The following is a 19,087-nucleotide window of genomic DNA, read 5'->3' on the forward strand; positions in this document are numbered from 1 at the left end:
ACCTCTCATCCAAGAAGCTTTTACAATTGTGACCGAATGGTGGGGAGTCCCAGGTATCTAATCTCTGTGAAGTTGTTCAAATTTTAAGAGCTGATTAAGAACAGAATTCAAAAATGAATGAAACTAATAATCAAGGAGTAAAGAGAGTAATAAGTGGACAACAATATAGTCAAAAGTTAAATAAGCAAGCCACAAAATGTTAAAGCAGTGCCCAGATATGAGAGATTTCATAATGACCACAGTATCAGAAGCACACATGTAGTAGTCACCACAAAACCCAGCAAGATGCGGTACATGTTAAAGTGATACAGGTACATTATGATAAATGACTCTACATATTACGGGGAAGTAAATCTCTGTGGAGCCCTGCTTCAAAACCTGCATGTCCATAAACTATTGAGGTAAAGTTGAAAAAGGTTTTAGCCTTATCTTAAGGATTTACATACAGCCTTTGTCATGACAACAATACAAATTCTATAGTCTGCAGTTACAGAGGATGTGATCTCAAACTATAATTTAGGGCTGGAACAAATAATTGATAAAATTAACTAAAAAAAAAAATCAATTATTAAAATAGTTTACAACGATGTACTTATCAATTAGTTACGTCTAGTGATGGCACATGGTGACACAGAGAGCCATTGCAGAGAAGAAAATTGCAGAAGCAGAGGAGTAAAAGTCAGATTTTACATATTTAAATAATTTTAATATTGTTATGCAGATAGCAGTGATGCCTTCCTGTTCTAGTTTTTCTGTTACGTGGTCTGACAATCAGTCATCCAGTAAAATACTTACAGTTCTCAGGCCAATTGACACAGTAACTTGTGCATCACACTAAGCAGAGTTCTGTTTTATCTAATGATAATCCACTCTGAAGCCAAGACACTGGCATGAAATTCATGTCACCCTCATCCTCAAAAGGATGGAAATGGAGATGTAACAGGTCTGCTGATAGATTTGAACATGGAATGTAGTGGATCATGATTGGCTTATTAATATCTAAGCCAGTGGTTCCCAACTCTGGTCCTCAAGGAACACTACCCTGCTTGTGTCCAAATATCCCTGCCCTACCCCTGCTGATTACCTACATCAGGTGCATTCAGTCAATCACAAACTGAAAGGGCAGAGACAGTTGGAAAACAAGCAGGGCAGTGTTCCTTGAAGTCCAAGGTGGGGAACCACTGCTAAGTCACAAAGGTACTGTTGTTGTCAATTATTTGTGCATGAGTACATGCACTGTCACCAACTATTATGTCACAGAACAGCATTTCTAAATGTTTAGTACAGTAGCCAGATGTTTGAGGGTCACATGTACATTTACAGATTCACTAAGCAATTTAAGCAGCAGAGGTTGGCATCAACAACTGGTATCCTTTCACTTGCAGTATATAAAATACTGGGTTAAGAATAATAATTTGAGTTTTAACAGCATTTGGACTTCTAAAATGTGTTTTAATCACAACATGTAAATAGATGTTTAAATGATTGTAATAAAGTAACTAGAATAGCACTACTACTATTACTACTACTACAACTATTAGAAGTGTTCTTGAAATATTCACACTTCAAAGTAAAGTTGTTTTTTTGTTGATTCACATGCTAACCCCCCTCCTAGATAGCATAGATTAATGTTGTATAATATGGTCGGAGTAGTTAAAGTAATATCCAACATGTGTAATAAAACTGCAACACTGACTACTCGGCACTGAAAGCGTCCTCATAACCCATTTCTCAGTTCAGTGTCCCCAGCTGACCGCTTTATGCTGCACACTGCCAAAACAAAACAAAAAACAAAACAAAACAAAACAAAAAAAAAAAAAACGAAAGAAAGTTTCTGGTCACATTGACGAACATGGTCCATGAGCCTATTCAGACTCAGAAGAGCAAGGATTCAACACCAATACAAGCTCAATCGGATACTGTCACTTACCATATGAAAATACACACTCATCGTGACCTATTTATTCAAACACATAGAGCCTCTGTAAAGTACTAACAGAAATGAAGGCAATCATTGCAGACACTAAGACATTGACTCATATATACACAGAGACTACAATGGCAGTAGACTTATAACTGTTGCTATACTCATTAAGCAAGAGAGGAATTATGTGTGTGTGGGTATGTGTGTATGCATGTATTTGTGTGTGTACTGACTCTTGTTCTTGCGAAGCAGGGCAGAAGTGATCCAGGGTTCTGATTGGACCATCCTGCAAGGTGGCACAGTCTTGTCCTCCACAGATGATGACGTGATCACCATGGAAATACTTGTCAATTGTTCACTCCAGCAGGGAAATACTGTCAATCAAAACACTGTGACAGATAGGCCGAGCTTGCGAAGGCTCACGTAACTGTTGTCAGGTATGCATTCAATCCCAGAGTTCACTTCAACAGTTTACATCCAAAAACATCAATGAATGTTGAAATGGTGGGGGAAAAAAAGCAACCAATCAAAAGGCACTGTTTTCCCTGGCTTGTTTCTTTCTTATTATTTTTTGTGACTGTGGTTTCTAAGGCAACCAACTGGTGTACAGGCAGCTTGTCTGTCTATAAAGTAAAAATATAAAGGATGTAACCTCTGACTTCTGTGGAATTACACAATAGATATAGATCTCTTTTACATATATATTTTGTTTTTCTGTGGGTATTGGGTGGGGGGGGTAGATTTTTTGGTTAATCAGTTTATCTTATATTATATGTTGGTTTCTGCAGTTTCATGCATTCTTTCTATGTGCTGCAGGTTAGTACTCCTTCAACTCGCTGGTGACGCTTAGGTAGTCAAAAGTAGGTCTTTTTTTTTTTTTTTTTTCAAAACAGTATGTCAACAAGGTGCTACTCTGATTTAAGAGTTTAAGCTAAATATCCAGTAGTTAAAAGATATCGTAGTTGATAGGTTTACTTAGTCCAGGGCAGGTTCTACCCAAAAAATGAGAGCTAGTAGTTCTTTAAACATCTTACTGGTAATCCAGAACAGGCTTTTTGCGTACAGAACAGCAGTTTCCAGCAGAATACAGTACAGCGAGTAATCCCAGGTTACTGAGACTCCATGTTCAGTGAGATTCCAACAGGTCCTCTATTATTTAGCACAATACGTCCCTCCAATTGTAGTTATGTCCCAGAGCACTTGAACTAGCTGCAAGTCAAATCTGTGCTAAACAGGCTCGCCCAGCATATTGCTGGGTGTTCTGAGCGGCGAGGTAGTGTGATTGAAAGGGTGAAAGATAGAGGTGGAGGGGAGTTGGGTTTCCAGCTGCCTGTTTTTACCCCATCCCTTACACTAAAAATATCTCCATTTGCTGGGGCTTTATGGGGCAACTCGTCACTAGACAGACTAGAGCAGAGTAGAGTGATGTTATCACTTAGATTAATCCAATATCACACACAGCTCTGCACTGACAATGTCAGAGAGTCTGTACAGCCAGGACTCCACAAAGCCTGTGTGTTTTGGTCACTCAGCTCCCCTTCACCCCTCTACAGCAGAAGGTGGGTGGCCTCTGCCAGGGTGAAAAGGAGCCCTTTTAAAGCCAGACAATAATCCAATCCCCATACACTCTACAGGATGTCTCTGTGACAACAACCAGTTACATGAAATCAAATAAATCCAATACAATAATTGATTTCAAAGAGAAGGGTAGTTCCAGAAAAAGTTCTTCTGTTTATCCAGGCGCATAGAACAGGACTGTTTTCTGGAACAAAATGAAAGTACCATTCCAAGCAGACACTGCAGCTGAACTGCACACTTCTTTACCCGGGGAGAAAAACTGTCGTATTTGGATCCAGAATATAGGTTATATGTCAAATATTGCCGCGGTTTGAAATATACAGAACAAGCCGTTAATTACTATTTTTATACTTCCAAACGCCGATACAGCATTCTGTTTACCCAAGCATACTCGATTTAGGAAGAAGTCAATCTCTGAGGTAATCACAGAAAATTAAAACCACAACGTCCGAACTGCAATAAACCAAAACTTGAAAGTCGTTTCGAAGTGAACTAAAGACACCAAATCCACTGATGTTCCTGAGCTTGCTGTCAGTCGCCTTTCATCGCTTCTTAACGTGCCTCGTCTTCCGTCTGCTTCCGCTCTTTTTTCGCACACTGCATGTCCTCAGTTACATGTCCATTTCAGAATTCGGGGAGATTTTTAATTCCTTCGAGGTGGAAACCTTCACATGGGCGACTTCTACTCATATTTCTCACCCGTTTCCCTTCCCGTGCTTCTCTGTTAGACGGATTTTGCGCGTCGCTCCCACAGTGCTCCCCCACCCTGCTATAGGGATTATACCATGCCTGTAGCAGGGGTCGGAGCTGGTCTGTATGGCGCAGCCTCATACGGTACTGGTAAAGCTAGGAAAAATACAGAAACCGGAAAAAAATGATATTCTACGAGCTACCCAGAGGCCGGCAGATTTTACGTAACGTTATCAATAGCCGAAGTGAGTTATAGCCGGATAGTAACCTTCCCTCTGATCACAATAGTCTGTTCCAAGCAGAACTCTCCTGTCCTGTCCATTTATAGTAACAGTGGGATATATATAATGGAACTTTATATATGCGCACACATAGATAACATTTACTTAAAACACTCTGTGGAAAAACGTCTGACAAACTACACAATACATAGCCCACAAATAACGAGCCATTACTTCATATACCTACTTGTTTAAAATACTAAGCATATTCCAATAAGCTATATTGAAAATATTTTTTTCACTGCTAATTATATATTATAGCAGCCTGCGTACAAGAAGTTCGTTATTCAGTGTTTGTGGCAAGCTAAAGACTGGTGTGAGACACTTTGAGAAAGGGGGCTATATTGATAATAATAGAGCTGATTTAAAAAAAAAAAGTTCTCAGTGGATTAAGTTATCACACAGCGGCGATTTTTTTTGTATCCAGTGTTTCAAAAATGTTTTAACATCTCTGTAATTGAGTGAACACAGTTTCTACCCTCACCCTGCACACACATACTAAAGACTCTGTTGCTACCCGACGCCACGGCAGCTGCAATGCAATAGGCTACATAAAGTCCCATCCCTGGCTGTAATTGGGTAGCGGACGAGGCTGTGGGAAGGGCGATCGGCTTAGTCTCCCAGTGTGTCTTCAAAGGGCGCGAGGCAGGAATGACGCGGAAATAGTTTGAAGGTAGAAATGAGAAGGGGGGGGCGAGTGGGTGGAGGAGCGGGGCAAAAGGCTTCCATAAGCACATGGTCACTGAGTGACTACAACTGAGATGTGTGACTTCTCACAAACCAGCCAAAGCTAAAAGTTGTTACTGTTGCTATCCAAGCATTCCGGCTAAATTAGGCACAATGCTGCCTGGGAACAGCTCAGCACACAAACGGTGTCATAAACTGGTTGACAACCCCTTAAAGAGAAACACAACAATTTTTCTTTTTAGTGCGACTTTAATCTTGAATCTATGCAGATTAACTCGACTGTAACATTTAATAAATAAATAAATCATCTACATTAGAGACATCAATAGTGTACAATTTCAACAAGCTCTACTGATGTATTGACCAATATTTATTGCTGCAAATGATATCTTTTGTGATATCTTATACAGATTTAAACTATGCAGTCAGCATAGTATTATTTTAGGTGATACAGTGTATCTGCCATAATATGCTAATATTTTACATAAAGCCCTAGCAGCAGTAAAAGCTTTTTTTAAACTAAGCTCAATGTAATTTCTGTTATTTATTATTATTGTGTGTTTGCAAAACCAAGCTAAATTTGCAGACAAACCTTTTCAATTGGAATTACTGCATTCTATTATAAATTTGATTCTAGTTCCTGCAGGTTAATTTAGCTACACTCAAACCTGGGACTCCAGTCACACCTAGAATTGAATAGTATGGCCTATTAACGTGAAATAATTTTACACCTTGCATTAAAATGATCTTTCCTCAGAGATAAATCATAAACAAGCCCAAAATAATATTATAAAGCAATACAGAACAGCAGCAATGTACACAGGTGGGGTAATCACATGCAGATGTATCACTAGAGGTGGTCTGCTTAAAAAATGCATAATATCCAGCACAGAGTGACTTGGTATGTCTGGTCTGAACGGAAGCTAGATAATAATAAATCATACAAGTCTGTTGCAAAGGAGATGCGCACGCCACACAAAGTTCTATTGTCAGGTGTCATGTTTATATTGACTATTTTCATGTAATTACCAACCTAGGGGTCCCACTATGATGCAACTGAAATTGAACTAGTGTGTTCAGAGGTTTGCATACAAAATTAAGTTCAAATACCAGAATGGCCATTGGATGGGGAGGTCTGTCCATCCACCCGAGAATCTGAACTCTGGGATGAAGGAGGCGAGACCAGAAAAGGATACTAGGGATGGGACGATGTGATTTTTTTTCTCAATACAATTCAATGTAGGGTGTTTATGAGTCGATTCAGTCACAATACAATTCAAAATTCAATGACAATGTATGACTGCATAAAACGTTTTATTCCACTTTTTCCCTTTTCTAGCACTGGTTTATAAAGACAAAATATGCAAATAATATTTCTCAAAAACATGACTGACATGATTTTTTGACAAATCATTTAATGTTAAAGTGTAAAAGAAGAAAAAATTCAAAGTAAAGAAATGTAATCCCTAAAATAGAAATCTAAAATGCCCACTTCAAAATATAGCTTCCAGTTATTACTGTATACCTAAACTGATCTAGTGCAGGACCAACAAAACACCTGAGTAACCAATTCACAACAACTACAAAATATCTGGCAAGTTGCCTTCAACAAAAGCAGAGTGACTGGACTCAACATATCAGATCACTGAAATATTCTGGTCCTCTTGCAGTTTTTTCAGTGTTAATTATTATGGTAGCAATGGAGATGAGTGGTCATGTTGCTTACATTAGTTGTGTAGGGCACACCCTACAGATTGTCTTAATTTTATTAGCACCTTTCTCATTATTTGCTCCACATTTTACAGAAAAACCAAAATACTGTTATATCCTTGACTCAAATGCAGGTGAAGCATGTTCTATTTCTATATTAGCTGCGTTGCCTTCATGTCCTGCTGCTGCTGCGCCATCTTTAGTAGTTTAGGCCCCAGGACACTATGGCCTATAGTAAAGATGACAGTGCCCTTCGCAGTATGAATGTGGTATAGTCAATGGAAAACATTGATGATGTCTGTTGAACTCCACTATGTTATCTTATTTACAAAAAACATAAAGTCACGTGTTTGGACCCATACATTGATACAATACATATCATTACACCACGTGATATCTTTTGTGACGTTTCTCTACTGCAGTCATATTTTCAAAATGACATATGAGCTGTAAATTCAATGAAACTACAGCTAATACAGGAGGCAGATGATAATTTAGAATGAATCCCATCCAGTTTTTTTTCTACTAAACATAAGAAGTATAAATGACATGTCTGCTAATAGTATATGGGATATTTAACTGGTAATTCATTTTCTTACATGAGGAACTGATTTCAAACGCATTGTATAGGTGTTTTGCAACTGTACACAGGTATAGTTCTTTTTTGTGATTCAAGGGCTTTTTATTTGATTCAAGTTTTAGGTCGATTCTCCTACTGAACTTTGTCTTCCAGTGTAATGTGTTAATCTTATTATTTAACCTAAAAGATGTAAAAGTCCATGCATCCATCCATCTTCTTCTTCTTATCTGGGGCTGGGTTGCGGTGTAACGTTTGTAAAAGTATTTAAAAAAAAAAAAAAATTAAACTGAAGTTTGGCAATGACCTAGCAGAACTTTACCTGACCTTAACATTTTGGGTTTTGTCCAAACTGTTTGATCTCATTACTAAAATGTTCAAATTAGGCAATAAAAAAAGATGTTGGTACTATTCATCAAACATTACAGGGAAGAAAACTCAAAGAAATATAATTGGAAAAATCTGAGTCAGAGGACACAAAAATCCATAAAGTGGCACTACTGACCAGTCAAAGGAAATGGTTTGACAGTTGTGTGCAGACAATGACTGAAGACAATCTGAAACATTATTTAGGTCCTTTCACCAGTGCATACACAGTAGAGTTGATTTTATGCCCACAGTACACAAGAAGGTAGCTGAGCAGAAATACAGGAAGACAAGGTAAATCTAATCTCAGTTAGCGTGCAGTCTGAATAGTGTGTGCACATATGCAGACTAGACCACATTTCTTCTCTCATCACACAGTTAAAAGGTGAAGCAAGCACATGTGAGTATGAGCTGTGGATAACATAATTATAAGGTTTGTTCAACATTTAAATCTTGTGTAAAAGGCACTGTAATAATAAGGTAAGATAAGCTTTATTAGTTCCTGAGGAAAAATATAGGTAGTTTCGTAGTGAAAGTAGAAAGTAGTTAGTGGAAAGAGTAGTGAGTTACAGTCCAGTTTGTTAATGAGTAATCTACCACTGCCTAAGGTGTTGTATAGCCTGATAGCAGTGGGGGTGAAGGATCTCCTGTGTCGTTCTGTCCTGCAGTGCCATGAGGTGAGATGTCTACCGCAACAGTTTCTCTGGTCCATCAGGATGAGCACTGTATTTAAGGATGGCCTCTAGCTTTTTTGTGTCCATCTCTCCACCACAGCTCCAGTGTGTCGAGCCTTGTTTCAGTCACTAAACCAGCCATTTCAACCAGTTTGTCCAGCTGCCTTGCATCCTCGTCCTTTATGCCTACTCAGCAGACTGCAGCAAAAAACAGCACACTTGCCACCACATTCTGGTAAAATGTGCAGCATTTTCCAGCAGATGTTCAAAGACTGGAGGAAAAGTCATCTCTGCCCCTTTTTGTAGTGTGTGTCTGTGTTCATTGACCAGTCCAAATTATTGTCCGGCAGCACACCTAGATATTTGTAGGCTGGCATTACCTCAATGTCCACACTACAAATGTTGACTGGGTAAGAAGGGGGCTTAAACCTTAGAAAATCCACTACAATTTCCGGTGTCTTACAGGTCTCCAGTAGGAGGCAGTTTTTGAGAGTCCAATCACTATAATATTTTGGCACCTATCAAATGTCTATACAATATTATAAATATTGATTCAATAACCTTTTTTCAAAAGAGTTACAAGTTTTACAACACATCTGCAATGACATGAAAACATTCACCTGAATTCATAACCAAGACAGTTTTAATGCAAAAATTTAAATTTGAAATTAGGTATGGATAGTATTTACAGTGATTAATATACTCATAAATATCACAGGGCAGCTTTACATCAGAACATTTTTATCTGTAGTAGCTTAGTTAATATGGCCTTATTACAGATCTTTGATTATTTCATATATTTTCATGTTTGTGTGATTTACATTTTTAAAAGTAGGTCTGGTATTTTTTAAACCTCAACATAACCTCAAATCCTGCTTCACTATATTTGTCATATTGTGAAACAACATTGTGCATTTGCAGGAAAAGCAGCTTCTAAGTATGACTGGCTAAGGAATTTTTTGTCGTTTCCTGTTTGCTTAGCTGATTTCCTTTTTCTGTTGGTCATTTTGAAACGCAGTGCTAATGCTATATTACTGAATATATGAATAAGCATTATTATTTCCCTTCACACAGTTACTAACCAGCTTACTCTAAATCACGTTCAGCTGTGCTAACGACCAGACAGTGGAGATTACATCAGGAGAGCGAGGAGGCAAGCAGTCTCTGAGACTCACGTGCCTTGCAGCAAAATTCCACCCGGCAACTATACACTGTACCATGGCAACAGCCCTCCCATTGGTCCCTGTTGCGTTTTCAAATGACCAATGGGATGGCCAGCCTCGGGTGATGCTTGTTGCTAGGTAAACATGATGCAGAGGAAAGAGAGAGGAACTGAATTACCATGCTGCTACAGCAAGGTCCTTTCAGCAAGGAGTGGAGGGACACTTCATACTCAAAGATACCCTTCTCTTTCTCAGCACTTGGCGGTGCCAGAGAAACAAAAACAAAGCCAAGCTGGAAAGACACAAACACACACAAAATCTAACAGTATATGAAAGCCTGTAAGAATGGTGCTGCCAATGCTCTTGCTAATGTTCTTAATGCATAAATGCTATTATGTACATTATATTAAGCCAGTGGGGAAAGTTGGCTTCAAAATGAAAAATGGTTTTTGCTATTAGATTTTTTACCTAAAACACTGATTTACTGACACTACTTTGTAGAAGTGTTTACACAACAGCAACTTAGTTACTCCAAAAAATTTCATTCATTGCTTGCATGTAATCAGAATTTAGAAAATGTTTCAGAATTTCACATTGGGTCTTTTCCAGACCAAAAGGACTGAGCAAATTTTTGTACTCAGTTTAATTTTTATTGGTTTAAAATATTCATATATATTTTTGCTTCCAAATATTCAGCTGCTTTGGTATATTAGGTCACATCACATGGGGTCCCACCTACCCCAGTGTTGACAAACTACTGCAGGACAATCAAGTTTTAAAAGATAATGAAAGCCACAGTGTGGGAGAGGGGGTGGGGGCGGAAGACAATTGTAACACCAGAGATACTGTATTCAAGCTTTTAATTAATGTACTCTTGTTAATTCAGTGTTACATTTGGACATCATCAATCAAGACATCTACTCAGAACTGGACTACCAAAATGACAACTGTGACAACTTCTGACTCTCATTCCTTTCAACTGAAGTCTGCCAGGAGCAGCTGATCTCGCTGTGTCACGCTATAAATACTGTTTGTTAATGAACTAACAGTGTTTAGTTATTTAGTGTTTACTTCAGCCACAACAAACACTTTGTAGAGGAAACTGGCCATTCCAATCCAGGAGAAAAGGAACAAGTGTTAAAAAATGTTGACCAATTTCTATTAGTCTTCCTCACTACAATAACAGTAGAATGTAACTAAGTACATTTACACTGCATACAGGCAGTTCAGTCTTGAGGCAGTACATTGTTTTTCCTACATTACTTTTTTAGTTAACAAGTAAACAAAAAATAATAATATTATCTGTTCCAATTTCTTTCTAATCCTGAAGGGCCCAGTATTCTTTAAGAGAGGCATATTTCAGCTCATATTTCAATTCCCCCCACCCCATGCCTTTCTGTGGTCAGAACTGGGGGTATTTGTGTCAGATCCCAATTCTGTTTGGGATTTTCCAAAACAGACTTGCACCCACTTCACTCAGTAACTACCCAAAAACTGTATCATTTTCATGATATGTAGGAGCTTTCATAGTCATGTGAACTCAATTTCCCACAAATCTCCAATTCCTACCTGGACTCCACCCATGCATACTAAATTTCAGCCTCTCTTGGGTTATGCAGCTAACATGAGATGACACCTCTGTAGTAGAAAAAAGGAAGAGAGGAACAATGTCTCTGGTTGTAAGCTGAAATGGCCACATAAACCCTTCCATCAGCTATTTGGACTGGTTTGATCCATGTCCACTTCTTCGAATCCAAACTGTTCCCAAACAATGGAATTGCTTCTACCTCTTTTGTTGACCAAAGACTTCCGTGGCTGCTCTCTTTCCGCCATCTTCACTCACACTGATTTTTAAATGCCATGAGATACCACATACGCAACTTGCTTCACCGACAGTATAGGCTGACAGAGTTTGGGCTTCCTGAGGGACGAAAGTGCATATGCGCGCCATTAAGAACGCAGGCCAAAAAACTGAATAATTGTTTTTTTTCTTGAGTACATAGCTTTTGTGATCGTTGAGACCTGAAATCAAAATCAAAATTCGATTAATAGCACAGCCTTAAGATAAAGAGTGACCAACTTCCCCTTTTCCACCAAAACATCGACTGCCTCCTATACATTGGTCAGAAGAGAAGGAAGGCGATTTCAACTGGAAAATGATTAAAAATAAATCACATTTTACTAAATTTCCCTTTAGGGATTAATAAAGTTTATCTTCATCCCCATTAGTACTTTGTGTTAATTAGTAGTTAGAAAATACTGGCATAGTGAACATGTACATAGTCAATGTGTTGCCATGGTGGTTACATGATGCAAGTCTATGGACTTCTAAAAACCCAAGTCTATTCTCAAAACAAGCCAAAGACAAACATAAAGCTAATGACAATGCTGTCCTATGAAAATGAGAAGTTCACTTCTGACGTTTACGAGTATCTGGAGCAGTATTAATATAAACCTAAAGAGCCCACAAACAGATCACCATTGTCTTCAATGACCCAGTGGACTTTCATCACATAAATTGGTCGTATATGGGACCAGTTACTGGTCAAAAGTAGTCCTAGGCTTTGGCTGCTAGAGTTGTCCTTGAGCTTTCTGTGGCCATACACTGACCCTCGGTCTAGAACCTTATCTAATTTGCACTTAGTTTTTTTCCCCCAAATTGACTTTTGTTTTATCTTGCAAAAGTATTACGAGATAATGTGAAAATATTCAAAGATCTTGCAAAAGGCCCTGCCTATGTTAAGGTGGTACTCAATTGTAATGGAAAATGACCTAAAACGAGTCAAGTAGAGTAAAGCTGCATAGTGCTAAAACTGTAACAGAAAAGGGGCATTTGTTTCTAAGAACAAACCATTTACTATTGGTTACTAATTTTAGATGGTGTTGCAAAAGTTTTGAGATAACTACTGTAAACAATACAGATCTGCACAGGATCTCCCAACATGGTTGTAAAACTGAAAAAAGTAGTCCTTAGACCAGAGCAACATCCACAAATTTAGTATCTCCATAGGGCAATGAAAAGGCAAAAAGAAAAGCCCTCAGAAGGAGAAAAGAACAAAGACAGAAAACCAAGAAAAAGTATATATCACTTACCTGTAGCTATATTTAAGACTTCAGCAATGTTTCTGAAAACACTTTGCCAGCAATTCTTCTGGCTGGTAATCAGTCTGGAACCCTTCATGTCTACAGAAGTTTTTTGGCTTCTTTTACTTAATTTGCAATTCAATACTGAACTTTGAATTTTATATATGTATATATGTGTGTGTATATATATACACACACACACGCCCACGCACGCACACACAGACTAATGATTCCTACTTACATTTGGCACAGGTCCTTTCTTATTTTTCATTCAACCATTTATCATTTAATACTTACATCCAGAGTCTTTGGACTGTGGGAGGAAGATGGAGTACCCAGAGAAAATCCACACAGGCACAGAAAGAAGATGCAAGCTCCACACACAAAGACCCTGAGTTGCCCAGAGTTTGAACCCAGAAACATCTTGCTATGACACATTAACCACAGCACCCCTTTGTTATTTTGCCATTTTTGCTCATTCTATTTTATATTTTCTAGAAATGTATTGCAACCTTGTTTTACAGCTCTTACACATGTACCATTATATCTGAAACAAATCTCTTGAAACTTATAAATACTGTTGTAAGCCCAACATTAAAAAGAACCCATCCAATATTAATGATAATAATAAAAGGTCAAGGATGTAGTCAAAGTCAGCTTTAACAGTTGTAAATAAAATTTTAAAAATATCAGCAGCTGTGTTTTTGCACTAAGAATTAAGCCATTTAAGAATGCAAGATTAAAAGAAGGCATGCAACTGTTTCCAAATTCATAGTAAATAGAAATGTTTTTATCTTTGAGATTGTCCTAAATTGACAGGACAGACAGTAACAGGAACATAGAAGGTGAAGCAATGGATTTCATGGTAGAGATTAAAACAAGTACGTTGAAAAATTAATGTTCTGATTGTTCTAACTGTGAAAATTTGGTTACATGAAATATAACTTATCGTCACATAGCTAATTTGCATATAACTGAAAGTTGCAACTGCATTAGCATTACAAACTATGCTATTATTTGGACACAAACATTGCATTTTACATTCCGAATAATACATCATTCAATTCATCATTACTTACCGGTTGATAAGGTTATAGAGGCTAGTTCACTACTGTATTTGCTTCTTAGTTTCTCACAAACACACCTATTGCTTGCAAGAACAAAAATATGGCTTGAATTAAGAGTTTTATTAGCATATTTGTATTTAAATAACTAATGTGTCTTTTTGAATTAAACACGAGTAAAACAATCTTGAGCCAAATTTAAAGGCCAATAGCTAAATAAGTCAGAGTAACTGATTTATTATCCGATTAGATAAGCAAACTGTTTCAATAATCAATAGACTAACCGAAAAATAGTTAGTTCCCCTATTTGCAATACTCATATCTCATGGGCATCAGGCAAAAATTGATCCCTTTTTTTTTTTTTTGGAACACCAAAAGAACTACAAGTCCCACCTAAGAATGGTAGTACTTCACTTGAAAAACAATCTTGGACCATAAGTCCAAGGCATCACGCTTCAGCCGTACTCAATACTAGGCAGAATCCAAGTTCTCAGGAAGAACCACAGATTTACATTTTACTAGTTTTCCACATGGAAATTCTAGGCTGTAAAGAGATGGCTCAAAAGACAAACTTTGAGGAGACCTCGCCACAACAGATGAACTTCTTTTACTGAGAATTATGTCTTGCTCTGATTCTTAAGAGAGTTTTAAGTTTATATAGTACAACTTTCTAAATAAAAAACAGAACAACACCCCCCCCCCCCCCACCCCCCCCACACCCCCCCCCCACACACACACACACACACACACACACTGTTGCCAGGCGAGACATAGTCTGGATTAGTGTGAGACCCAGAAATAGAGTCAAAGTAAGGACAGATGCAGGGGCCACATGTGACTTCCCTTACCACCTGACATGCAGAGAGACAGACAGAGACCTGAAGTGAGACAATTAAACTAAAGCCACACAAACTAAGAGGCTTGACCAGAAAGTGTCACACTGTATGTAGGACTTCTTACTAATATACAGTTATACTTTTTAAATATGTTTTGCAACTCAAGACGTGCTTGTCAATAAAGTGTGTCAGAATATGACTCGGGCTTAATACCGGACTTCGTGCTAGATGATTGGAAAAATATATCTAGCTCAGCAAAAAACAAAGAGCCCTGGATTCTATTTCCACTAGTAATTTTAAGGTTAAATTATTTGACTAAATCCATCCATCCATCATCTATAAACTATACCTGCTTATTCCTAAACAGGGTCACGGGGATCTGCTGGAGCCTATCCCAGCTCTCTTTGGGTGAAAGGCAGGGGTACACCCTGGACAGGTCACCAGTCCATCGCAGGGCCACACAACCACTCACATGGGCAATTTAGAGTCTCCAACATGCATGTTTTTGGACTTTTTTTGGAAACCGGAAGTAAACCCACACAACCATGAGGAGAACATGCAAACTCCACACAGAAAGGTCCCTGATGGGTTGCGACCCCAGCACCTTCTTGTTGTGAGGCAACAGTGCTAACCACCATGCTGCCCCTATTTGAAAAACTTTTAATTCAAATCTCCAAATTAAGGATTAGACATATATTGGTTAAAATTAAAGTCAAGTCTTTTCACAAATGGATTGTGCAAAACTAAAATTAAATAAAGATGGAGCAACCGAGTGGCTCTGGCAGGTGTCTACATGAGAGGGGTAGATTAACATTGTTAGCTTATAGAATCACCATATCATAGACACCTGTAGAAGAAATACTGTTTGACTAATAAATAATTAATATTACCATAGTATAGATAAAGTGTGTGTGTATTGAACCTACATTCCAATGATCCTTCTTGTCTGCCGTTTTGGACTTCTGAACAAGTTGTCAATCAATCACAGTCAATCATTCAACGTGCAGTCAATCACAAAAACGACCAATAGCAAGAAACGGCCTCTATCCCACCTTCAAATTGTCAAAACCACCCCTCATGACGTGCACAAAATGTCAATCAAGCAGAAAGCAGCTGAGAGAAATCCACTTGGCACACAGTATGAGCATAATATTATGATAACTTATGTGCAGCTCTTCTTTCTGATCATGTGAAGCACAGTACATTTGTGATTGCAAGCTTCACATGTGCACTCACAAGCAGAATATTTCTTCAGGTGCTCCATGTACACAGGGAACAGTGTACAATGTCAGTGACAAGACTCCAGCCACAGACATGTTTGTAAGGTCTCCCCCCTCTTTCTCCCCCATTTCCTGTCTGTTTAACCTTCAGATTACTAAGCTTTTTACAACCATTACTAAGAGTCAGTGGAAACCACCTCCTCCATGTTTTAGTTCAGTACTCGAAATATCAGACAGCGTAATGTAGCCTACCATTGGATTCAAAGCTGTATATTGCTATGTATAATATGTGGTTGTTGCAGTTACAGTACAGTTATTAGCCATTAAGCAATATTACAGATTAAAATTTTAAGCTTTTTGCATATCAAAGCCAAATTATTCAGCTAACTGAAAATTATTAAGCTACTAAATGAAAAATAACTACAATATGCAATGAACTTGCAGTACAGTATTTACTGTAGAAAGCAACATAGTTCTGTATTTTAGTTAAAATGACAATAAAAAAATACTACAACCTAGAGCCTATCACATCTTTCTCGCATATAGTCACATGCACCGCTAGTGTCATCACTCTCGTCTTCATCACTGCTACTTGCTTCATTCATAACGTCTACATTGTCTTCATTTTCTGAACTTTCTTCAGCAGGAACAAACTCTACATCTGCACAGTATTCCTCCAGGCTCTCCTGATCATCTTCACTTTCATCAGCAAGTATAATTTCTAGTGCTTTTGCAACTGGTACACATTTTTCAAATTTTGTCATTTTTGTTACAATGATGCAATTATTTACTTCCAGTGTCTACACAGTTACAAAATAAGTAAGAAAATGTTGCTGTGTACAACTCCACTGCTAGAATACAACTCCTAGAAGACTGCTGAAATTAACCAGTGATTATGGTTAAGACATATTAAAGCAAATGCAGCACACAAATGTGCATAGAGGGGAGGTGGATACCATGCCCCCCATTAGTAATATGAGGGCTAAAGTTTTAAAAAAGTCTTAGCTCATTTCGCACATTCTGAGCTTAAAGGATAAAGTAATTTTCCATATTAACAGTATTTTCAACACTCCGTATATATAACGCAATGAATGTCAATGAAAAGAAATCAGGTGTGCATGTATAAGAGCTGATGTTTGTAGCACAGGAACTGTAAATAAAAAAGGCAGATATCTTGAGCTTAGACTTTGTGCATGTGCAGCTAACTTTAGGTCTAGGTCTGAACTATACATATTGTCCCAGACAACTAAGGAGTGGAGGTGAGTTCAGCAGGAGAGCAGAGCAGAGTGAAGCAGGAGTGAAGCAGGAGTGAAGGCAGAAAGAGAGGTGGGACAATCAAACACTAAGCACAGACTATCAGGCTGGTATCTAGTGCGAACAAATGCCCACCAGTTACAACAAAACCCTTTCCCTACTGAAAACAAATCCTACAGAAGTCATTTATCTTAACCAGGTGGTTTTGAAGTTGTGGCTGTAGAGTGTACACCTGCAATAGACACTAGCTTTGGGTTATATTCCTAGATTAAAAGTGAGTTGAAATTATAATGGTAGCTGAGAGAAAGTTGGTAAAAAAATATCCAAAAGTAACATAGAATGCAATATATTACCTTTACATATCTGCTATTAGTCACAGAGTAGGCTCTGCCTGTATCTCCTGTGCTTCAGATGTGCTGGGGATAACCACTTTTCTACCCATCACTTTCAATGAAAGTAAGACTACAGAACTTTTAAGTGGAAATAATACTCCCTTTAACAAATTAAAGAGTTGAATTTATGTGCGGCAAGACCAACTACTGCTCAGTGCAACAGGGAGTTTGCTGCTACACTGAAATATATACCAATGAAATTCTACCACAATCACAAATCAGGTAGGGATGCTCCGATTTTGCCTCCAATGCCAATTCTGATATCTAGGTCGATACAGAGTACCGATCCGATACTAAATTCAAAAAATGAATTACCTAATAAAATGTTTGGCTCACTGTGAGAAAGGGCGACTGGAATCGTTCTTTTGTGCAAGGCATCAAACTTTTATTAAACATTACTTTCCTAATTTTGTAAAACTAAATAAAGACATACAAATGTAATGAATTATTAAATAATTGTGCATCAGTGCAACACCTGTAACCAGTCCAACAGCTTCCCTAGCTTGTGAAAAATTCAAAATAAACAGAAATCAGGTCTTTGTAATGGTTTAGTGCAAAGAGGAATTTAACATCCAATACCAAAGCAGCTGAATAAACCAGTAGTTTCAATGACTTAACAATAAAGCTTAACAGCCTTTCACTTTCTAAACTAGTACAGGATATGCAGAGATAGCTCAAGGCAGCAGCATCAAGGCCAGGAAACCGCTTGTGGTTTACGTTACAGACATTGCAAGCAACTGTCGAGCTTGTTGCCAAAGCTGTTGTAAAATATTTCCAAATAGATCCTTTAGCTCATTCCATGCTGTTAAGCTGCTTGCTACACATTAGCTTGTGTCAAAGGCATAGCAGGTTGATCGTGCATGATGTCACACGCTGCGCTGCCCACATAACTATCGTGGGGCTGCGAGAGCCAACAGCACTGTGAGCTTTCAGAATACAACTCCATCGATCAGGCCCTTTTGTCACCAATACCCGATCTAGAATTTTACTCTATATCAAAGTATATATTACTAGAGTAAGAGTATCCCTAAAATCGGGTCTTTACTGGGGCTTTTTCACTAGCACTACTCGGCTCTACTTGACTCGATTTTTTTCGTTTTTCCACATTTTCCATTAACCTCCTTGGCTGAGGTTCCCAGCAGGCCGAGCCAATATTAAAATGTGACATCAACAGTGGGAGGGCCAATGATAGGCCAGGGGGTCACGTCACTAGAGGAATCATGAGCACTATGTCCAACCACATCTGACAGAAGAATCGAAACCCCAGCACTTTTAAAAAAACAAAACAGCAACTGTTTGTTTTTCGACTTTTGTCATCTTTAAGGAGGAAAATGGCTAACGCCACTCGCAAAACAAAACTGGGGTCATACAAGGAAGTGGGGATGTTTCAGTTTCACGCCACTGTGCTATGGCGGCTCCGCCCACATAGAGGTGGTACTTAATTATAATGGACAATGCCTAAAACTGAGTAGAGTCGGGTAGTGCTAAAACTGTCTAAAGAAAAAGACTCATATGACATCCTATTTTGTGTGTTTTGAAGGGAGGCCTGCTCTCAGACAAGAAAACAACCAGGTCTGGGCTATACAG

General features: G+C 38.3%; 1 protein-coding gene across 3 annotated transcripts in view; it reads right to left on the reverse strand.

The window, feature by feature from the left end:
- Window positions 1-19,087, reverse strand: part of dyrk1b (dual-specificity tyrosine-(Y)-phosphorylation regulated kinase 1B) — a 79,026-nt gene that overhangs the window by 44,315 nt on the left and 15,624 nt on the right. Inside the window, exon 1 of one of the 3 annotated variants that reach the window (XM_026293725.2) lies at window positions 2,158-4,280. The exons of 1 other annotated variant lie outside the window; for it this stretch is intronic. In XM_026293725.2, coding sequence (XP_026149510.1) covers window positions 2,158-2,260 — 103 coding nt within the window. In that variant the 5' untranslated portion in view covers window positions 2,261-4,280. Of the gene's footprint in view, window positions 1-2,157; window positions 4,281-19,087 lie in introns of those variants that run through there. One more of the 3 variants, XM_026293723.2, reaches the window with a different exon arrangement.

The sequence above is a fragment of the Mastacembelus armatus genome, chromosome 16 (genome assembly GCF_900324485.2).
Source record: "Mastacembelus armatus chromosome 16, fMasArm1.2, whole genome shotgun sequence".
Taxonomy (NCBI): Eukaryota; Metazoa; Chordata; class Actinopteri; order Synbranchiformes; family Mastacembelidae; genus Mastacembelus; species Mastacembelus armatus.